Source organism: Rhagoletis pomonella, unplaced genomic scaffold (genome assembly GCF_013731165.1).
Source record: "Rhagoletis pomonella isolate Grant_MI unplaced genomic scaffold, Rhpom_1.0 Rhpom_scaffold_00005, whole genome shotgun sequence".
Taxonomy (NCBI): Eukaryota; Metazoa; Arthropoda; class Insecta; order Diptera; family Tephritidae; genus Rhagoletis; species Rhagoletis pomonella.
The window spans coordinates 62,383,433-62,407,445 of record NW_023458559.1 but is presented as its reverse complement, the minus strand read 5'-3'; the positions used below and the strand labels follow the sequence as shown (position 1 = coordinate 62,407,445).

The 24,013-nt window shown below is 34.4% G+C and overlaps 1 protein-coding gene across 1 annotated transcript; it reads right to left on the bottom strand.

Annotated features, from left to right (window-relative positions):
• Positions 1 to 917: 917 nt before the first annotated feature.
• Positions 918 to 18,476, bottom strand: LOC118740173. The gene is made up of 3 exons (XM_036471670.1): positions 18,320 to 18,476; positions 1,102 to 1,265; positions 918 to 1,004 (listed from the first exon to the last, which is right to left on the bottom strand). Exons 1-3 carry the CDS (start codon positions 18,474 to 18,476, stop codon positions 963 to 965), a joined length of 363 nt encoding a protein of 120 aa, XP_036327563.1. The 3' UTR covers positions 918 to 962.
• Positions 18,477 to 24,013: the final 5,537 nt, after the last annotated feature.

The window sequence follows — 24,013 nt, the reverse complement described above, 5'->3', positions numbered from 1 at the left end:
ACTCCTACAATTTGTTTTGAGTTTTTTTCATTTGTTAGCAAACCCCTTATGCTAGTCTATAATTAATTCGGCCAGTTCATGCAACCGCTGCTGCTACTGTGAAATTATTAGCTTGTTCACTAGCTAACACCCGATGGATAGTAGATAGAGCGGCACACGGCGGAAAAAAGTATTCACGCACACCTTTACTTTGGTCACTGCCAGTACTCAGTGGAGGTAGCTCTCTGTCAGCTATTGAAGCAATGCCTATGTGACTTGTTTGGCGTTATCATACCAACAATTTCCATCCTATTTCTGTCCTCCTTAGTTACTTTTTTTCTCCCTCTCTTCAATTATTTAGTTATGTATATATATTATTTTTACGGTACTCAACTTATCTTCCACCACCGCTCAAACATTCACTCATTGACAGTGTTGACTTGACCATCGCATTGACAGTTTTGTCAAATGTCAGTTGATTGTCAAATAGCTGCCGTGACATATAAGCGCGCACACACATGCATTATACATAAACACGTGTGATGTTATCAGTCCGCATGTGTGTAACTGAGTAATGGTCGGTCACTCAGCCGGTCACGCTGCCTCTCATTCCTTGGCAGGTAAATAAAAAAAGGCATTCTACGTGTCATGCGGAGCGTGAAATTTTTCAAACAAGAATTCTTTTTATTCTGTTATTTTTTATGTAATGTTAATGCTTTTTTCTTCTAAGTGGTCGTAGCGTAGCGTAGCCAAACATTTCAGGCACTTAAAATTTACAGTTTTTCGCTTCGTCTCTTCTTTTTTTTGTGACTGAGTATTGTTTGTTTTTCTATTGTCTAACGTTTTTAATATTCCTACTTTTTCATTAAAAGCAAAAAAAAATAAAATAAAAAATAACCATTAGCAACTTACGTTTATACGAATTTTTATTGCATAGTTATTAGTCTCTTCTGCAGCTATATGTAGCTTCCTGGGCATTCCCTTCACATTTGTTGTTTACGTACGTCAAACATTCGTCTAACAAACTGCATTTTGTCCAAAAGAAATGTTAATTAAAAAATAAAATAGCAATAAAACATAGGAAATTTGTATTGTCTAGAGATAATTTATGTCTTGTCATACCTTGTGACCAGTGAAGGGCAATGCACTACTGCGGCCGGTGTTGATAGCCGCTGCTTTATGAGTGTGCTTCGGTTTTTCGGTGTTTGGGTTTTGCTTTTGTTGTTCTCTTTTATTGCTGGCGGCAAGGTTTTGTCTTCTGCAACCTGACAGGTTTATTAGATTTGCTTCCGCATGAGTGTGAGTATTTTTTAGAGGTAGTATTTGTTTTTTATAGTTCTGCTGCAGTGTTGCTTAAATTAGGATGCGCTGATGATAGTTGAAAGAATGGCATACAATTTAGTGGCATGAAAAATAATAACAAACAAAAACTGTCTCGCAAGTATGTACTACGTACATACATATATATGTACATTAGGGCGGGTCAATTCGACTATGCCCGTATAGCAGAGGAGGATTCTAGATGTAATTCTAAGCGAATTTTCCGAACAAACCATGGGTCTAAAATCAATATGGAGTTCGCCAAATTTCAAAAATAGGTTTCGTAGAAAATGTGAAAATTTTCACCGCTGCGCCCTCTGCCAGAAGCTTTAGGAAAAAGATAAGTGCAGAAACGGTTTCGTCTTACCAAAAACCCTTGTAGCATGTTTTTATACAAAATTTGAGCACTTCTTTTCGAGACTACAGCAAAATGCTAAGAAACCTATTTTCGCAAACTCCACATTGAGTTTAGACCTATGGTTTCTTCGACAAATTTTCTTAGAATTAGTCGAAAAAATTTCCAATGTAAATTGACCCGCCCTAATGTGCATTTTTATTTTGCCTACTTTCTTATCTACGTATCAATATAAAAATTGATTAATAATCTAATCCATTGCTTACAACATTATTAAAGCATTAACCGAGTTAATTTACGATGTATGTATTTAGAATTATCAATAACCCAAACGATGTATTTATCGATACATATACATATGTACATATGTAGTTTTTAAATTTATTTTCAATATGAATGTCGGTATTTCAGTATATGACTATTGTGATCAGTATAAATATCTGCGCCATTGCATTTTTTAAATTTTGAAATCTTTTCGAGACTCACATAACATATTTTCGATATAGACATGTGCATATTCATTGTTTAAGATATCGATCTGATTCCCACACACACCTTACCAAATAATTACTGATACTATCACTGATTAATATTGTAATATATTTAAACATTCTGTTGATATAGATGCACATTTTTTACCGATAAATGTATCTGTATTTTTATCGATATGCTAATCAACTAAGCTACTGAAATTGTAATATGATTTTTGTGCCAAAATAAATTTCTATAAAGATTTTTTTATTATATATTTCTTTTTTAAGTTTCGTTCGAGGCACACCAAATTTTAAGAAAGAAAATCCCTTATTTGACCCGCAGTAGCCGTTAACAAATCAGTTGTGGAATTAATTTTCGATATCGCTATTATTGGAAACATCGGTGGTGGTTATACTACTGGATATTGTTATCGATATATTTATTGTTAGCCTATTGTTTATCGATTTTTGAGATTTTTTGAGCCACAACATTTGTCGTTAAAAGACAAGTTTATTTAATTATTAATGTGTTAATCGATAAATTTTGCATTGTGTTTATCGATACATTTATCTACATTTTTATCGATTTTTTTATCGGCATATCGAAATATTTCATCTTTATTTTATTTATTTAATCGCCCTTCCAACTTGTGTCATACTTTTTATCAGTGTCTTTATCGATACAATTATCTGATTTTGTATCGATTATTTTATCGAAATTTTTCGTCGCAATATTTAAGCGTTATTTTTGTTCTCTTTAACACCCTTCCATACTTTGCGTCGAATTGAAATTGCCAAACTTCAACAAAGTACCTACGAAAATTTATTTGACCTTCTTTTGTACGTCAACAGACTTTAGTTCCCAGCAATTTATTTTTTAAATTTAATGAAAATTTAATATCAACTATCAATTAGCACCACAACTATTCCAATAGTGCCTTCTGTCATAAAACAATCATAAATTTCAGCGCTTTTAATAACACTTAATGCTAGCCGTAGCACAATTAGTAAATCTGAGCCCATATTTAAAGCTAAAATTTTTTTTGGGGAACAATTATTGTTGCCCTGCTCCTTATCCAATTACTATGTTAAACCAAACCAAAAACCCACATTTATAGCCTTCTCATCCTTAACCAACTCTCCGCCCACCTTTTATAATTATAATTACACACTTTTTTCATTTCAAAAATGCTTACAAAGTGGCATGCCACACAAACAAGAATTTCTTATTGTAATTACAAGGTTTTAATGAACACCTCTGTATAGTTAACCAAAAAGTCAACGTTTGACTGCCCGTTTGTACAGTGGTCGCAAGCTAGCCGCTTGTTGCCACATATTACATTACTCTGTAGTATCTACACCTTCAACTTTACTAGCGTTGAACCACTTTTCTGTCAAGTCATTGTCGCTGCTACAATAACAACAATACGCGCGTTGTTATTTCAAGTAAAATGCGTTGAATGTAACTGACATGCTGTAGAAAGGTAGTAGCAACACCAAAAATGAAAGGTACGCATAAAAAAAAAATTTTGAAACTCTATTTTCAACAAATCAAGCGTCACAATCAACGCCATAGTGCTTTGCTGATGTTGCAACAATTTTGACACCCACAATGGCAGTAGTTTTGTTTGGAGTGGAGCGAGGATGGTGGGGTAAGGGCCATTTTGACGTAACTGGCTCTGCTGGCTTGATGGGTTTCAAAGTTGACTGCTACTTTTTGACTGTTAGCTTAACTGATTTTTCGCTTTTGTTTTTATAATTTTTTTGTGTTTTTTTTCTTGGTTCACTTTTGTGACTTTACATTTTCTACTTGCACTCGCCAGTGAAACAACTAAAAATTATTGCTGCATCACCCATTTTAAGCTTGTTTCTGTGAGATACGCTGTTCGTGGAACTGGTAGTCGGCGAAATCTGGGTTGCCGCAAGTGTAGGGAGTGGAGTACGGTGTTTTAGTACTTAAATTGGTAGTAGTTTTTCGGCTTGACGGAGGGAATGAAGAAGGAACTGTTGTTGTTTTTAATAGAAAGGAAATGAACGTAATTGAGGGTAAAAAAATTTAATGAAATATTAAACCAGAATATGTATACATATTGAGTAAAGCGGAATATAATAAAACTAGTGAACGCGCATGGCGTTAAAACGCCAAAATTGAATTTAACCTTTGAAACAGGTTAAACCCAATTCAAGAACCTCAAAAATATTCCTAATGATTCATCTAAACCATTTCTGAGTGATGAGAGGTCTTGGCGTGGTGTCGGTTTTCATTTTATCAAATCTCCCTGTACCGCTAAAAAGGTTATTACTTCAAAAACTAAAGCATTATTGCACATCAACGTAGAATTCCAGTTTTTTAATGTGACTTCTCATTTTGGAAATTCAAAATAGCGGTGTAGATGTGATGACCTTCAAAAAAATATATGGCAACCCTAATTAAAAATATTATCAGCCTAAAGTTTTCTTAAAACTTTTTCGGTTGACACTAATGCTGGATTTCCACCAGGCATTAAAAAAAATGGCCATTAAGTTCTTTTCCACATGGCATTTTTTTAAATGGCATACATTTTTTTGGCATTTCAATGCTTAGTGGAATTTCGGCATAACATTTCGATATTTCATTTATGTAGATTGTGTATAAGTAAACAAAATCGGCTTTTCAAACAGGTGGCAACCCCTTTAAAAATATTTGCAAACTAAAATCCTGGCATTTTTATACATATTCCAATTAACTGATGAATTAAGTTGAATTTGATTTTTTAATCACATGGCAACTCTCCTAAATACAGTTCAGAAATAAACTATTTTTAAACCCATTTCGATTGATGCCCATCTTTTGAAAATCCATTTAACTTATTAAATGATTTGAATTGAATTTTTTCTACAGGTGGCAGCCCTCTTCTTGCGCCCTAAAAAAATATTAAATGTTAAATTAAGAGATTTCTGAACACTCGTTCGTTTGATACCCATATTTTAAAATTGCATGTAACTTATGTATAATTAAACTAAATACGACTTTCAAAACAGGCAATCATCTTAAAATTTTTTTTTTCGGACTTAAATTTCCTTGAATATTTTTTCGTCTGACATTGTTATAAATGGCAATCCTTCAACACGTAGTTAAGATATAAAGCCCTTTCAAAACCATTCCGGTTGCTACCCATATTGTAACAATTGATTTACCTTTTTTAAATAATTTGAGCTTAATTTCTCAACAGCTGGCAACTCTATTCGAGAAACGAAAATCTTATTGCACATCTACAGCCCAAGCCCTTTAATTTGACACCTCATTTTGTTTTCAATTTTCGTCGGCAAAAAAAAACACTTTTAAACGCCATTAGGGCAGGTGCGGTGCGTTCATCAACTGGCATTATGAGTGATATGTTTGTCGTTGATGAACACGTACATATGTACATGCATACATTTTCAAATAAATATTTGATTATTTTTTGTGGTAGCCATGGTACAAAATAAAAAACGTAGCCAACTATTTTGCTTTTGAACTCATCAGAGAACACACAAAATTCTAAGTAAGTGCAGATTGAAAAAAAAACGAACTAATAAAACATTAGCAACAACTGGTAACACGCGAAAAATTACTTTACCGTGCTAAATATATACAGACGAAAAGGTGTTGATGGGCCAAATGCTGTAAGAAACCCCAACCAACGCTTTGCCCTAGTACATATGTACATATGTATGTAGCTGTGGCAGGAAGTTAATAAATTTAGCGCGCTATAAATGCATTGCCATCACTCTCCATCCCCCAAAAAAGTCCGCAAAAAGTAACAAAACAAAAGCCCACAAAAAAAAACTATTTAAGGGAAATTTTCTTATCCATTTTTTGTGCTTTTATTTTCATTCTAATTAAAATTGACAGTCAGGTAATGGCTTGAGGAAATTGCGAAAAGTCAAATTTAATTGCGGTCTACGGATGAGGGTTGAAAACAGGAAAATAAGGAAAAAGGTTGCATATACATGAATGAGTAAAAATAAATTTTGATAAGTGTAAATAAATTATTGTATGTACATATGTATGTGCAATGTTACACACTTGATACATAGATGCATATGTAGCCACTAGGGATGTTAATTTTTTCGATTTTTACGCTCCAGGGATTTTCGGGACATCGTTCATACAATCCCGGGAACCCGGGATTAGTCCAGGGATTTAGATATTCATTATTTTCCAACAACTTAACATGAAAACATTGCATCAATATGTATAGTTTGAGAATCTGTCCTACCATATAATAAATAATAAATAAATGGGTTTGAAACCTACTTTATTATTCAAGTTGAAAAATATTTCATTAGTAACAAAATAAAAGGCAGTAATTAAATTTATACACATTTAATAATACTTTAAATTTAATCTGATCTTTCTCTACAGAATTTTCTCATTAATTTGATGCCCGTACTATTTTCCTAAGTACATTGCACAAAATTTTTTAAACCATTTTTTGAATCACTCATATTATTCAATTTTTAGAGTCATTTTAAAAAATCCTGACCCCAGAGAGAAAAACTAAAAACGTAATTTTACTGCATTTATTTGGCCCATGGCTTCGCGAATATATTGATTTTTTTGTGTGTAAAATTGGTTGTCGCACGCTGTTATGTGTATGTATAATTAGCTAGACATTTATAAAAGAATATTAAATATTAAATCAATAAAAGAAATATAGCAAAAAGTGGTCAACATAAAGCGTTTCTATTATTTCCACCATTGCAAATTACAAATCCCGAAAATCCCGTGATTCTTGGCAAATATTCCCGGGATTTTCGGCACTTAAAAAAGGCCGGGAGCCACTTGTCGATTCTTGTGTTATTCTTCCTATGACACTTTAATTCTGTTAGCTCGCTTAGTTTTCTTCCAATATATGATTATTTATAGCTAGCTAAAGGAGGGGTCACACAGCCTTTATACAAGTGTCACTTAGCAAGTATGCGAATATAGCCACACAAATAAAGGGGTTCCAGAAGAAGTTCGAATTGCCTCGTTTTAAGTAGGCGTTCGTTCATTTTTTAACATTTTCCTACTCAAAAATTTTCGCTTATAAATACCTCACTACCTTTGTTAATTAGTGCGCTAGAAAACCATTACCAGACCGCAGGATAATTTTAAATTAGGCGGGAGTACACATTATTTGACAGCGAAATTGTGTTTTTTTTTTTTGTCGCATATGAGTGTTGATTTTTGATATGTATTTACATAAGCAATTACGAGGTATATACAGCACTCAAATATTTTGTAATATTCACTTAAAAACTGTAGAAGAGGTATTAAAGAAAAAGCTTTTTTAAAGAATGTCAACGATAATGTGGAAGGGCTGTAATTTTATTGATATATACTCCGTAAAATATTTTATAATTACTAAGTCATTCATATTTTCTATTCTTCTACAACTGACGTCTATTTCTATGTTGAGTTTGAGCGCCATCTTTATTATGAAGTGTCTCCAATATACAGAAACATTTGGTAGCTCAGGACTTAGATTTTTAGCACAACATATGTACATATCGAGCCCTAACCGCAAAAAAACGTAAGCGATATTTTTTTTAATTTTCTTTCTGATGCAGATATATTCCTAGAGCATCTAGATGCATTTCTGCATCAAAAGAAATGCTTACGTTATTTTGGCGGTTAGGTCTCGATATGTACATATGTTGTGCACAGGACTTTTTTGCTCAAAATCGCAAGCATTTTAGTAACTGAAGTAATACGAAATTTTGCCTAACATTTGGATATGTCTTTTACGAGGAGGAAGCACTGAAAGCCTAAACTTGTCAGTGTAGGACTTTAACTCGAACTGAACTTCGTACTGTCCAAGCACGGATCTTCCCCACGTCAAGTATTTCGTCGGGAGGGCGTTTGAGCACTAGGCTCGCACGTTCGTTCCAGTCAGATGTACTCAGTCCTGGTCTACTCCTAGTAGGTTCTACCACGAGTCTTAGATACAGGCATAACTTACAATTTGACTCATTTTAGTCTTTTGATGTCGCTTAGCACTCATAATAAACATTTATTAAATTAGGTCTTACAAATAGTAAGAAAAAAAGCCTTATATGTAGCTGCCTTTCATAGCTGGTATTGCATTAAGCAGTCTGACAGGAGATACGATTATCAAACCGGTATACGTGCACATGTATGTGGTATTTCGAGGCCGCACTACCTAAGCGGCTGGAACGACCTGGGTTCCAGCGCGCGCCTTCGATTTAATTCGTGGATTTATGCTTCAGAGGGGATCTGAGATTTCTAAGCGGTACTGGCTTGGCGGTTGGAACGACGTATGTTCCAATCCGCACCGCACCTGCTCTTCGGTTCAGGTTCAAGTGCGCGCCTACGCTTTGTTGGTGAACTTTATGATTTGGTTCCAATCCGCGGCTACTCTTGGGCTTCATTTAATCACTGGTGATACGCCACTGCCTCACTAGTCTTCTCAGTTGCATCAGAATTGAAGATATTGTGGCACTGGTTGATGCCCATCACTGGCACCTCTCACCCTAGAGTCGACTAATGACTGTGGCGTAAACACCTCTCCAACGGCTAGTCTCAATCGTCTGAGTCATAAAAAAGTCCGAGTGGAACTTTCACCTTTTCAAAATCCTACATCACTCTCCATTAAACAAAGAGTTCCGCCCTTCAAGTGGCATAGAAATCCGTCTCTCGCCTTAACTATTTTCCGCAAATTACGCCACAAAAGGATGTAACTCTAAAAATTCAAATAAACAATGCTTAGGACAACGCTTTTGTTAAATTCCCAAACTAATTTCGGTTTATGCAAATAAAGTTCAAATCCAACATATACAAAATCTGCAATACAATTGAACATGCTATACGCAGCTCGATAGGAAATCTATTGAAAAAAAAACCTGCTAAGCCAATGCCAGCAATTTTCAATGACAACAAAACAAAAAACGAAAAAAAAAAATTTACAAAAATTGCAGAAATAGCAAACTCAAACTGTGGTGAAGCACTCAAGCCTGCAAAAAGTGGCACTAAAGCTGGCTGGCCTGTCTCCATAAAGCTTGGAAACCTTGCAAAGTAGCGAGCTGCACTTGTATGTGTGCGTGTGTGTGTTTGCGTTAGAGTGATTAATGTTTTGGTTTGAGCTGAACTTTTAAAGCCACACAAACAGTTACATAAATGAAATTGTTTTAAAGCTGCTGAAAAATAGAGAACACCCCGAAAATAAATGAATGCAAATAAAAAGGAGCAAAAAATCAGAAGTGAACTAGAAAACGTGATGCATGCAACTTTTCCAATCCCCCAAAAAAGAGAGTGACGGAAAGCAAAAATAACAGGAATTTGTTTGAAGACTAAAAGCAAAAAATTTTAAAATCGGTAAGATTAGGTTCGCAGCTTAGAACTGCCGTTAGTTTAAGCACCAAAAACATGGGCTACAGAGCCCTGCAGGGAAACCGCGGACTAGTGAATCAAATTTCTAGTTCCGTACTAGGTCTTTATCGCCAAAAAGGAACTAGTCTGATAGGAACTAGATCCCCACCAGGCCAAAATCGGCGAAAAGTGGTACTTTAAAAAAACTATTTATTTCAGTTTTTTCACTAGAAATCTATATCTAAAGTGACGAATTTAGAAATGGTTCGGAACTATAGAAAAAGGGATGCAGAACGAACTAGATCTTATTTGTCGAATTTAGAACTAGTTCGGTACTATCGAATAAGGGATGCAGCGGGGGGGGCTTGTTTACTTTACATAGATATGTGTTCGGCGGCTTTTTAGTTCAAATACGCTTCTATTCTTCGCTTCGCAGATGCTTTTTCATATCTTGGTAATACAAAACTAAAATTTGTGTTAACATTTCAACATCTTGGCACAGTCTGGAATCTAAGAAATAACAGCGAGCACCTCTGCAAACTCAGCTACAGCTAAAGGTATGTAAACGTACATTTCTTACAATTAATCAAACAAATTTAATTTCAAATTAAAAACACTTTTCTTCCAAAATAACTTAAAATCGCACCCACGGAAGAACCAAAAAGATTGAAAAATCATGATACTTTTTTCTTTCGTCTGTCGATTTTAAAACTGGTTCGGAACTATAGAATTTAGGACTAGTTCGGAACTATCGAAAAAGGGATGCAGCGGGGGGCAATTGACACTTCCTAGGACATCGCCATGTTAAATTCGCCAGTTGCTTGCATGCAAAAGAGATTTATCGCGAGACAGTAGTGGGTCTAAATGTACTAGAAGCACACCAGTGCAGAACTAGAGATTTTCCCCACAGGGAGAATGAGAGCAAAAGCGGAACTAAAGAAGTAGGAAACGAAAAAGTTTAAATACAGTTGAAAGTGTCACCAAAAAAAAAAGTTAGGCAACCAACTGCAGTATGCAGTATGCAAATGTGCGAAATGAAAAAGTTTGCGATTAGAGCTTTAAAAACCCGAAAACTGATAAACTAAAACTTTCGCCCTCTCAGATAAGCCAGTATTGAGGAATGACTTTCATGGCAAAAGTCACGCTAAAAAGTATTCCATCATTCACAAATACGCTGGAACACATACATACACACACGTTCATAAAGGATTCATTTATACGCTGACCGAAAGTGCAAACTTTTTAATACCGTTAATTTGTAGTGGATTAAAGTATTGCCAGCCACTTTGACATTTGCAAAAATGGCCGGCCAACAAACTCAGAATTAAATGAAAACGAAATTGTCAAACTAGAAGTAGTGAATTTTGCATTGCGGCAAACTTTTTTTTTTGTTTTAAAAGCCAACAAAAGGGCAGAGTTTTGTTATAGTAGTGGATACTACGTAGGCTTACTTAAAAATAGTGAAATCGGCTGCGAGTGGGCGAGCAAGTGTTACCCACATAAAAAGTGCATAATTAAGTATTAAGGCTTATGCCTCAGCCGTGGAGTGCTTGACGGCCAACGCTCTTTAGCAGTTTAAGTGATAAAAAATTCAGTTTTCTCACTTAAATTAGCGTAAGACTTTTAACAAAATTTGGCAAAAAAATAGAATTAATTTTAAATAAAAATATTTGGTTTTTAAAATTATTTACTTTGTAATTTTTACAATTTGCAGCAATATCACAGACTTGGTTTTAGATAACCACAAATTTCCAAATTCCAATTCTAAAACTTTTAATCATAATCTTTCTTATTTTTCGTTTGTAAAAAATATTTAAAATTTTATTCTGATTTTTGAAAGAATTATACCTGCAAATATTTTTTTTATTTGCGAATTTTTAACACTCGTTTTTTTCTATGTATTTGTTATTAATTTTGTTTTCATAATTATTTTTTTTCTATGTCAAACGAAAATTAACTATTTTTTAACAAAAACATTAACTCCAAATAACTTTTGTACATTTTTGCATTAAAATTATAAAAAGAAATATTTTGAAAAAGAAACCGATTTTTAGTAATAAAGACAAAATTAAATAACAAGAATATAATAGAAAACTAGATAAAATCTTTTTATTTTTTAAATTTAAAAACTCTTTAGAAATTACTTGTATCGAACTAAAATTTGTTGATCTTATAGTCAGATTAGATATTAATTTTTATCTTCTTCTTTATAAACTTTTTGCATACAAAATTTAAATATTTTTTTAATTTTTGAAAAAAAGTTGTATATCAAATTTTTATTATGTACCCATGCTCTTTAAATAACTTTTCTTCAATCTCCTACAAATAATTTTCCCTGCCACTTATGCATGTAATCTGTCACTTCCTAAAAAATAGATTGCCTCTTTAAAGTTATAGATTGTCGCGATGCCATCAAACACCAAATAATTGACTTTTACAGCTAATTAACAAATTCCTTTTAATTGTCAAATTGATACATTTCAAGGCACGACAACGGTGCTGCTTCCCCATTGCAGTGTTGCATTAAAAGCATTGTAAATTTTGTTTGTAGCTGGCATAGAGCGAGATGGAAACGAGCCTAAAGTCAATAAAGTCGTTTTATGTGTCACTTCGATGACTTTCATTTGGGGCTATTTGTTGTCTTTTGTATTGACAACTGTGAAAACAAAAGTGAAATCAACTTAAGAGGAGCAAAACAAGGGGGCTGGGAGAAGGATGCTCTTGCAGTGGGGAAACATGGCCGATAGATCTGGAACAAGTAGTCAAAATGAAGATGAAATAAATTGTAAACGAGGGACTGAGAAAGCAAAAGACGGAGAAAGAGAGAAAGATTGAGGGAGGGAGAAAGAAAGGCAGAGGGAAGCGAGCGAAAATGCTGCAGCTTTGCCTTCTTTATTTATTTCTATGTTACAGAACCATATTGCTTTACACAAAATAATCTGTAGATAATTTTTTTTTTTTCATTAAAAGAAATTTCTATTTCTGTAGTATTAGCTGCATTTATCATTATTATTTTAAAATACTTGTTTATATTTAATTGTAGTTGTTGTTTTTTTTTTGTGAAGAAACTGGGGGAAAATTGACATGTCTGCCAACGTCAACAGCGTTGACAAAAATAAAAAGCGAGGGAAATGTGATGATGTAAAGCAGAAGCAGAAGAGGCAGAAGTGACAAAGATATGTACATATGTGGCAGGGAGGCATGTGGGCACAAAAGATATCTCTGTGTATGTATTTCTGTAAGACAACCAAAAATACCAGAACGTAAATGGAAACCAATTGATCACTTGCATGTGTATAAATATTTATATGTATGTATGTATGTTCATATGTTTGCCAGCACTGTTACTCACAATGCGTTGCAAGCGAAAAACAAACAAAACTCACTTACTTGCTGCTGCATAAACACATTTCAATATGTCACACAATAAAAACCACAATTAATTTTCAACAAAATGTGGCAGTAACACTGCTGGCTAATGATTGTGAGTGGTTGTGTGTACAATATTTGTATAAATGTATGTGTGTACATGTGATGTGTTACTCCACTATAGTCTTGTTTTACTTTTTTGGGAGCTTCATATTGTCTCTGAGGGCTTGTTAATGTCGTTGCAATGGCATGCCATGTGGCAGAGATTGCAGCAATAGCATGGAAAAAAATTGTAAAGAATGAAATAAAATAAAATAAAAAATTCACAGCAGATAAAAAAAAACAAGCGAAAAGCCTAAAAAATTTAAACAAAAAAAAGTTTTCTAAGCAATTAAAATTTTTGGGGCAAAGTGAAAATTCGATTTTTTGTGCAAATCTAGTCTTTTTTATATTATTTTTAACATACATACATATGTATGAGGTCACACATGTTTTCCATTTTATTGCATTTTTTATTGTTCAGCAAAGTGCGGCACATTTCTTAGTGATTTTATTGTTATTGCGCTTGCATATTTATTACTGTTATTTTGAACTTAAAGCTACAAGACAAATTTTCTGTGACATTTCTCTATGGGTGACAAATGAAATTTGGAAAAAAAAATTATTTTCCAAAAAGTAAAAGATAAATATGCATTTTGCCCCCATAAACCCAAAATTACCCAAAAAATTGTGTAAAGTCATCTACATAAAAGCAATCGCCAACTGAAAAAACAAGAACTGAAAAATAAATTTCCAAATCAACACTTAAATGTCAAATAAAAACAATAAATTAGTGAAAGCAACTTGTGCTTAGCGCTCGAGAGCAACGTGACGTGACGCCCACGTGACAGCAGCCAACGAGGTTGTCACATTAATATGTCTGCGGCAATCTGGTCCATTGGCTAGCAGACTGTCTATAAAGCTGGCCACAAAGTCACCACACCGCCAATTGTCACTTGCAATGAAGAATTCGAGTATTTGTGACACTCAGCGGATTTTAGTTAAAGTTTCGCTTTGGGATTTCTGTCACCAAACATTTTTCGATTTTTTTTTCTTTCACAGATACCACTTATGTGAAACATTTTTGTCTTGGTGGGTTTTTTATCATTTATGGTGGCCTTGAATTTGTATTTGTTTAGCCAATTTGAAAAATGCATAACGACATCGTTTATAATATATCGAACAATATAGAAATGAAAATATGCATCGATAGTATTTTCCATGTATGTATTTCGTATAAGTATAACCCGAGATATACATATATTAGTTTCCATGTTTTCAAATAATACTCGATATATTTATCGATTTTTATCTCACTAATTTTCCAACAAAGTGTATATCAGTATCCTCGAAGAGTTTCTATAAAACTCACCGGTACTTCCATAGAAAAATTAACCGATATGCGCATAAATAGTTATCGATGTCAATATCGATATACACAGACTGCATAATTATGGAATAATACGCCTTGTATTGATCAAATTTATCGGCGCAATTATCGATAAATTTATCATAAAGTTAACGATATGCGTATGTTAATTATTGTTATTGTGTTTATCACTACCGTTATATTTGTCACTATCAAAACCACTACAATCAACAGTATTATTCGATATCATTTTCCACATTCCTTCATTATTTCATTTGTAGTTGAACTCATTTTATCAACCAAGAACATCAGCTCATCACCTCTGAAGCAGATGTTCTTTTATTCAAACTTTAAAGAATTAATTTGTATACTACAGTATCTCTTTGTCCTTCAGAGCTTTGGCTGCCTTCTTTTTTTATTAATTTCCCCGGCTTAAATAATGCAATGGCACCTTTGAATGCTTATCAGTACGAGTAGCTTGTATGTTGTCACACCATCTCTACATTTGCTTTACCTTCTTCTCACCGCCGCTTCCCTACGCCCTCCTTCGCTTGACTTTTGTTGCAGACTATGGTAGGTGCTTGAACCGGAAAAGCGCAGTGACACTATACGCACACTACTACTACAACGTGTGAAACACACACACACACACACACACTCAAACAAACACGCCATCATTTCACTGCCAGCAAAGGCAGACAAAAAGTCAACTAGACAAGCGAGTCTGTGTGTGTGTTTATTTTTGCATACGAACATCCGTTTCCGTCCAACAGCCAAATCGCTGTTGCTGGTTTTCGCAAATGCAGGATTACGATGACTGCAAAAATATTTTAAGTTGATAGCAGCATGAAATGCAAATGATACAAAAAAGTGAAAGAGCCACTAGTCAATGTAGTGTGTTGGTGGGCGAACTGCTGAGCTCGAATTTTGGGCAAAGTTTGCTGCACCGCAAAATTATTTCTGACTTACGTTTTAAGTGGGGTCAAAACCAACAAAACCGACTGAGTGACGAGCGAGCTGCCTGCCAGCTGTTGCAGTAAACTTGTGCATATTTGGATGTATTTGAGCGCCAGTATATGCCAGAGTTGCCAGACCGCAAAACAGCTGAGGGGTGTGCTATTTTATTTTTGCAGATGTGCTTTTGTTTTTGTGCTTAAAGTTATTTAATAGTTCGATATGTATGTGCCCATAGTAGGTTTTTCATCGTTTTTTGTTTTTCCTTTTATTTTTATGAATTCATTTTTCTTTTCTATTTATACTCGAAATTTATTTGCATACTCCCAAAAGTCTGCTGCCTTTGCTGCTTATTCTTCTCAACGCGAAATTATGCAGCATTTTAATTAATATTTTGCGGTCTGGCTTCTGGCTCGCCCTGCGCCCTAAAATATGCACAAAAATTTACATGCGTCGAGAGTGAAAATGCAGTTTTAATTGCACTATGGCGCCAAAAATTATGCTGCAGTATGATTATTATTTTCTTTTTTCTGACTCGTTGCAGCTTTAATTCGTTGAATTGAAATATTTTTTTACGTTGCTATACTGTTAATTGAAAAGGGATGCTGGGAAAAGTTTTTGATAGCGCAAAAAAATTTTTTAAAATTTAATTTGCAGTCGAAAGCGTAATTTAATTGGCTTATGAAAAGTGAAATGAAGCAACAGATTTTAATTAATTGAAAAGCGTTAGTGAATTTTTTTTAGAAAAAAATTGTTAATTTGTGAATTGCGCGATTTAAATTATTTTTATAGCGAAAAAGCTGGAGAAGAAAAGAAGTTGGCGATTTAATCAGAGCAAAACTTCACTCTTTTTTTTTGCGTTCTAAAAAGAAATAACCAGTATCAAGCCTGAGGAAAAATTAAGCTTTCGCTTATTTTAGTTTCTAATTGAATAATTTTTTTTTTTTAATAAAAATGAATAGAAGGTGCAATTAAATTAAATGAAAAAATAAACAAAAAACTATATACAGTCAGCGTCACAAATATGAATAGGCTGACGGTTTGACGATTTTCTTTATTTATATGTATATTCTATACCAAATTTTTTTTTATATAGTTCATTCTACAGCAAACTTGCACTTTCAAGAATCTGTTTTTTGTCAAGGGTGTTTCGCATTTTCTTCCATATAACGCATGAAGAAAATCTATTTTTATATGTAAGAAAATGCGCAACACCCTCGATAAAAAAAAATCTCAAAAATTAACGGTAATTTTTATAGGCTTGAAACTTGCACCTTATTATACTAAAATTTAATGGGCTACAAAACTGCATACCCAAACTTTTTCTAAGAAATAGAATTGAAAAGTTTCCAATTTGATGTAAATTTTTCGGTATTTCTCGAGTTCAATATGAAATTGAAAAAATTGATTCTGCTGGTTTTTGCTGTTGCACTAACTACATTTTTATTACAAAAAAATAAGAGAAATTTGGTATAGAAAATATAAATAAAGAAACGTCAGGGTATTCATATTTTTGGCGCTGACTGTATATAGCCAATTTTGAGTTATTTGCAATAATTTTGTCTACTTCTTTTCATTTTACTTCTCTTCATTTTTTATTCAATTCTTTTCACTTCACTTCCCTACGTTTCAATTCATATGATTCAATACATTTTCATATCACTTTCTTTCATTTTATTTCACTTTAATTTTATTTTTCATTTCACTCCACTTTACTTTACTTCTTTTCATGTCATTTCATTTCACTTCATTTATTTCACTTTTCATTTTATGTCACTTTGCTGTACTTCAGTTCTGTTGCCTTCGTTTGACTTCATTTTAACTCCTTTCATGTCACTTCATCTCATTTCAGGTCGTTTCATTACATTTCGCTTTTTTCTTTTAATTTTATTTGAATTTGACTTCAAGTCGGTTCACCTCATTTGACTTCTACCAAGACCTCTATGTAAAAAAATTGTTTACAAAATTTATAAGTCGATTGAGCATCATAAACAAATCTAAGCAATAGAATACATTTAAGAAAACTAAATATGGTTCGACGACAAAGCCTTTATATACATATGAGGGAAATCCGGTATGAAATGGCCATTTTTGTAACGGCTCGAAGCAGAAAAATTCACGTTATTTTCCCTTAAATTTCTTAAGCATCTGTGCTGTTCTGTTAACTTTTTGAAACCCCTGAGCAACCAGTTTTATTTCGATGGCTCAAGCGGCTCCTATGAAACTTCTAAGAAAACCGCGTCCCGCGGACGGCTATCGTATTTCAACAGGAAGTACTACCAGTAGCGCTAAGTATTTTCTTTCTAGAAAGAATTTCCCACTACTAACTCGTATTACAACCAATTCCAGCTGCTCTGCCCGTGATTACTACTTATTTTCTATTCTTTCACTGCTCGCCTCCGCTCTATGCGACTAGCGAAGATTTCAAGTATCCAAAATTACAATCTCACGCTTTTTAAATGCAATGCCAAATGCAATTTACACGAATACCAAACATACAATGAGACGTAAATAAAGGAACATCAATAATATGTAGCTACAAACAGCTGAAGGCATACACACCGATGTTTGTATGTATGTAATTACAGCCAACGCACGAAACACCAAGCAGCCGCTTCCAAAGAGCATGCGTCCCACTCAGTTTTGAGTTTCAGCGCAAAAACGGCAATGACGGCTGGATATTGTACACCGCCTTTCGTCTACTGCCACAGCAACTGACCACAAAGCTGGAATGAAGGTGTAAAAAAGCAAGCGGAAAAAATAGTGTACTTCTAAAAATGTTCAAAAAAAAAAACACCTCTCTAATAGAATCAGTTGCCTGTACATTCTATGTCATTGTTCATCGAATTTGATATGCCATAGCTGCACTCGTACCGGTGCCATGGCTTGCCTCGGTGAAATGAAGACGCACGCGCAGCCAACGCCAAAAGGCCAAGTTTTCTTCTGTACTGCAATGTCGGTTGAAAACCAAAAATTTGTACTTCCTTTTTTCTTCTTTTTAGTTATCACTTATTTTTCATCCTGTATTGTACTTCTCGTCTGCTGCACCACCCTTCTTTGCTAACACTCGCCGTACGTTTTTAGGTTGTGTGAGATCGGTGTCGCGCTGATAAGGTGAAAAGCACAGTTGTATTCGCGCTCGCGCTCTTTTGTTGCATTGTAAAATAATATTGAAAAATGTCTGTTGGTGCAGTAATTGTTTGTCGCTGTTGCTGTTGCTGTTGCAGTCACTGTCACCGTCACCGTTGCTTTAGCTGTGGCCTTCGCCATTTGCCGCGTCATTTCCTTGTAGCGCACGATAAAATAGCCGTTTTTTGGTGAGATCGATATCGGGCACACTCGAAAAGCTTTATTTTGTATGACTGAGAATCTGTAAATAAAATGCAAGGAAAATAAAGAGTTGGTGTTTTGTTCGCTGTTTGAATAATTGTATACAAGATTTAACTGCTTAATTTTGTAGCCAATTACAGTAAATGGATTTTCTAGGAAAACTCAGAGATTAAGTTGTGTCTATTGTGGGCTTAAATGAATTGAGTTGGCGATCAGCGTAAGGCGTAAGGTAAAAGTAATAAATGTATCGTTCTTAAATTAAAAGCGGTTAACAGGAATATTTACTTACAGTGGCTCAAGCAAATGTTTACATGTAAATTTTTTTTTTCAATATTCACAATGTTTTTCAACTTGATTTTTTTTTCCTATAAAAATATTGCCCAAAGGAATAAATTCGGAGGCGACCACAGCCTGGCTCTAGCTAGATCATAGTGAATTATTGTTCACCTACATATATTCGCAACTCGTGGGAGCACAACTGAACAAGGGCCGACCCACTCATAGTAACTAACGGCCTTCTGCTCAATCAAAAAGGGTTTCCAATAGCCATGACGTGAGGGCAAAGGAAGCGTAAGACCAAAGCGGATGATAAAACCGGGTTGAGGTCTGTTCATGCGTAAAAATGCAAGTGGATGTGTGCTTGCTGAAAGGCACCTATCGCGGAAACTCTTGGTGTTAGCACATACCAACCGGAGTTGTAGCCTGCAGTCAGAGCTCAGTTGAATTTTGTTCTAAAATAAGACTATTGGCAGTATTGAGGAGTGAAATTGAGGGTAGAAGACTTTAAAAATCTTGCGGTGCGACCAAGTGCTACCGCCTGGCTGCCACTCGAAGCATCAGAGCCTAACGAGATTAGGAAACCAACAGGCTGTTTAACTTAGAACCAGCAAATTGAAGGAAGAAGATGATAAGTAGCAACAGAGCGGAGAAGCAGGTGGTATTAATAACTCCGCAACACAGCGTTAAAGAGCTGAGCTTCAAGTAAAACAAAATTCGTACTAGTAAAATTGGAAAAAGGTGAAATTAAAAGAGTAAGGAAAGACATTTATTTCTTTTTGTTAAAAAATTTAAAAGGGAACTTATGTAACTAACATTATTCCAAACAAAATCTTAAATTGAAAACCAGAAAAAATTATTTTTTTATTTTTTTTTTATTAAAAACATTCAAAAAGTATGAAATTGAAAAAATATGTGCCAGAAAAAAATTTAAAAATAGTTTTCAATTTTTTTCCCATAAGAAAGAAGAAATTTATTTTTTACTTCTGTTAAAACATTAAAAACTATTATTCTTATTAAAAACTATGTGTGTACGTATCTAGTTAAAAAAAAAAATATGTAGCTGAAAAAATTAAAAAAAAAAAATGTAATTCTTTTCGTATGAAATATTAAAAAAAAAAATTATTTAAATTTTAAATTAATATATGTCCATGTGGGTGGTTCAAGTTTTTTATGGGTGGAAAAAGTGCCAAATATATTGATGATTTTTATAAAAGGCTACTGTTGCCATGACAACTGAAGCTTGTAATATTGTTTCAGCTTATTTAAATTTGAAATCAACTTAGGTGGCTTAACCAACTGCTTGGTTTGTACATATGTATGTACAAAATACTTCTAGAGTAAAATACATATGTATAAACATTTAATGAGCATTCTTTAAATTTATGCTTACAAACGTAAATTTTAGTGCCAGCATCTCTTTCGGCAAGAGAAAATATTTTGTAAGGTGGACGAGCCGTTTCTCAGAACTCTTTTTTTGGACCACTCTAATGTACATATGTACATACTATTTAAAATTTAAATTTATTGTTATTTGCATACATTTGTACATTTTTCATAGGTTAGTTGCTAACACAACTTCTCCTACTCTTCAATGCTACACTCCTCTGTATTCTACATAAATATTTGCATCGCAATAAATTTTTCGCTTAACAACTGCTTAGCTAAATGAATTTCAAGTCTGACGACTTCAAATCCCAACACTAAATTACGCACGAGAAATCATTTTAACAGCAGGCATAGTCATCCCCCCTTCACAATACTTTCTTTACTCTCATTTTGTTATTCATAGAAGCCTTTGCTTTCTTGCAAAAATTTTCGCCAACTAATTAAATTCAGTTAAAAAACGGTAATGTCAACTTGATCGAGATTTATGTACGAGTAAAATCTAACTAAATACCATGCCATGCTGCCCACACACATTTGCTGGAGCAGCAGCTAACCAATTTTACGAGGCGGAGATGTTTTGTAGCCCATAAAAGCCTACAAGTTGTGCTACAATATAATAAATTGCTACTAAATGCCATTTTATTTCGCGTTAAGACGCTATTTAGCAAAGTAAAATTAAAAGAAAAAAAAAAGAAAAATCTCGCAGAGACGAGGGTTCATATACAAAAAAGATTTACCTCCTTCAATGCTAATGTTGTAGCTGTGTGAGCGCAGTAGTTAACGGTTGAAAATTAACTCCACTTGTAGTCGCGCGCGTACCATCAATGTCAACACAATAAATATAATTTTCTTAATGCTCATTAAAAGGCATTAAAAGCGCTTTAAAATTGCGCCTGCTAGCTTACTTACATACACACATAGTAGTAAATACATACGGAAGCATATACAAATTTTAATATCTCGGCGCGTAATGTTGCTACAATATTCGCTTTTTAAGTAGCCATTTTATGCTTAAGCCACGCCACATGGCAACGCCGCTACGTGTTGGCAGCCCGAGAAATAAAACGCGTCTGCGGCTGCTGCTAACGAGTCTAAAGGCGCACTTAGCCACGGACGTAAAAACGGAGAATGTGTCAGCTGACACGATCTATGTATCTTAAAGCATAGACAGACGGTAACGTTGATCCGGATTAGCGCCGCACTTTATCGGATCAAAATTGTGTCTTGACAGACGGCAGTAATGCGGATTAATGTTTTTTTATTCAATTATAACTTCTATATTTTTTTAATGTGGTTTTTAGTTAGTTAATTTTGACTTTTTAGTAAAATTAAACTCTAAAAATTTAAATAAACTAATAATAAAATAAAAAATGTGAAATAAAATATAACAAACGAAAATAAAACAAAGTAAAATTAAGTATATATGTATGTACATCAAATAAAATTAAGGAACACGAAAAACAAAATTTTTTTGCCAAACGCTCCAACCGAGGATCAAACCTGGGAGCTCTAGGCTTGTAGTACGCAGCCCTCACTACTCAGCTACCGCAGATGAAGTAGTTGGCTGCTTTGTTTGCGTATTTGTTTGCCCAGGGAGCGTAGAACACAAAGAAAATGCAAAACTAGCATGGACATCCTCCGTGTCGTCGGCAATGCAGTCACCGTATTAGTTCAAATAAGTTCTTATTCAGTTTAAATTAGATTCCTATCTGAATTCGTATGGTGAATGCATTACCGATGAAAAGGTATATGCCCATGCTGGTTTTGTACTTTCTCTGTATTCTACGATCTCTGAGTTTTGGTCAGTGTTGTCATCGAATATTCCCTTGATCTGAGTTAAGTTTGGGAATTAACTCAAGGACTTAATCCGGATCAACTGCAGTTAATTCCCGAAATAACTCCGAATTAAAGACTTGATCCGGATCAACGCTGCCGTCTGTCTATGCTTTTATTGGACCTGCGTGTTAACAAAAACTCACCACCGCACGACCGCGACGTAGACGTTGTTTCTCTCTCTTTCTATCAACAGCAAATTTGTTATATTTCTACGTACTTCTACGCTACGCTACGTACACGTTCGTGGGTAACTGCGCTCTAAGCGTAACTTTAAATTTCACATCGTCAGCGTGCAGATAGGCCATTCGATTGGTGTGTAGAGTAGACGGCGCGCCGAGAAGCTTATAACACTCTGTCGCACAAGTGTTTGGCTGCTTTGATCGTTGACTGCTGGATCGGCATGTCACCCATGCGCTTACAAATATCTATGCATGTACATATTTTGATTTCTACATATAGCAAAGCGCAGCGTCCTTCACCGCCATCCTCACCTGTGTTGCTTGCATGCGCCGCCTCCGTTTGTTGGTTTAAACGGCCTTTGCGTTATGTTGGCGTGTAAAAATGGCATTACTTTTGTTATTTATGTTGGCAATTTCCAAGCGGAAAATGCGCGCCAACAAACTTTGACTTCTTTTACTCGTTGTGTTGGCACGACTGTAGCCGGAAGCATCTTTCGCAGTGTTAAATTACAGAAATAAAAGTGTAAACCTTCAACCGTTTTTGGTGAAAAGTGTAAAATTAGACCAACTTCGCTTTTTAAAAGTCTTTAATGAATATAATAAAAATTTAATTTCCAGAGTCTATTTTTGCCATTGTCCACTTTCATAACCTACAGAATTTTATTTTAGTTCAAAATATCGAGCCGCCTAGGAGCATTTCTGCTAGAGATGCCAGTTCGTAACAAAAAATAAAATAAATTTTTCAATCGATTCGAGTCGAAATAAAAATAATCGATACCGAAAAAAATCGTCAAAAAATAAATCGATCGCAATTCATATATTTGCCAAAAATGCCTTTTACTTAATTTTCTTAAAGAAACAAAACACTGCTATGTGAAAAACGAAGATTTTACGAACATTATTGTAAGTAATTTTTAGAACATGCATGGCTCATAACGGTTTCAATATCTAGATATATCCGAAAGCTATCAGGTAGCTAACAATCCGTAAATATTAAAAAAAGTGAGATAAGGTTTTTCTATATTAACAGAAACTTCATAAGTTCTTTCCACTTAGGAAAATGGTAAAACTTTTTCGAATTTTTTTAACTGCTATTTTTAAAAGTGTATTATACATACACTGGCTCAATAAAACTCACGTATATGTTTTTTTTTGCAAAACTGAGATTTTTTAACTTTTCATTTGTTTCGCTAACTATATTTCGCTCCTTAAATACCCATTTTTAGAAAAAATTTTAGTATGCACTTTGTAGCGCATTTTTATATGAAGAAACTACCTTGCACCGACAGCAAAAAAAATGCGATGAATCAACAATATTTTGCATCCACTTGAAACTGCCACGATTGTTTGATGCCGAAGAGCTATTCCCCAAAGGCTATTTTCTGTAAAATAAACTAGTTAGTGCAAAGCCTCCAAATTACAGCTAGATGTAATGTCTAAGCAGTTCCGGGCAAAAAAATACTATTTAGCTGGAGTGTTTGTAATATTTGTGGCATTTTATCAGCGAAATCAACGATTTTCCCCCAATTTTCAAGAGGCTTTCCTGAGGAGTCCTGTGGTTCGAGGAGAAAAGGAGGGTGGAGATTGAATTCCTCTCAAGTCGGAGAGATGGAAGGTGTCAGCTTCAAATTACAAATTTCCGAAAAATTTATCAATTGAGAAAAAATCGAGTATCGATTCTCGTATTTTTTTAATCGATTCACGGATCGAATCGGAAGGGCTCGATTAATCAATCTTCGATTTAATCGATTTTAAAACGGGATTTCTAATTTCCCAGACCAAGAAAGTTCATGCAGAACTTCGCATGTC

Bases quoted from the DNA above. Each gene is read 5' to 3' on its own strand.
- LOC118740173 (XM_036471670.1), bottom strand. From the start codon at position 18,476: ATGACGCGGCAAATGGCGAAGGCCACAGCTAAAGCAACGGTGACGGTG. The intron at 1,266-18,319 runs GTGCTTTTCACC...CTCATGCGGAAG, and splicing joins GCGCGAGCGCGAATACAACT to CAAATCTAATAAACCTGTCA. The intron at 1,005-1,101 runs GTATGACAAGAC...GACAAAATGCAG, and splicing joins TGCCCTTCACTGGTCACAAG to TTTGTTAGACGAATGTTTGA.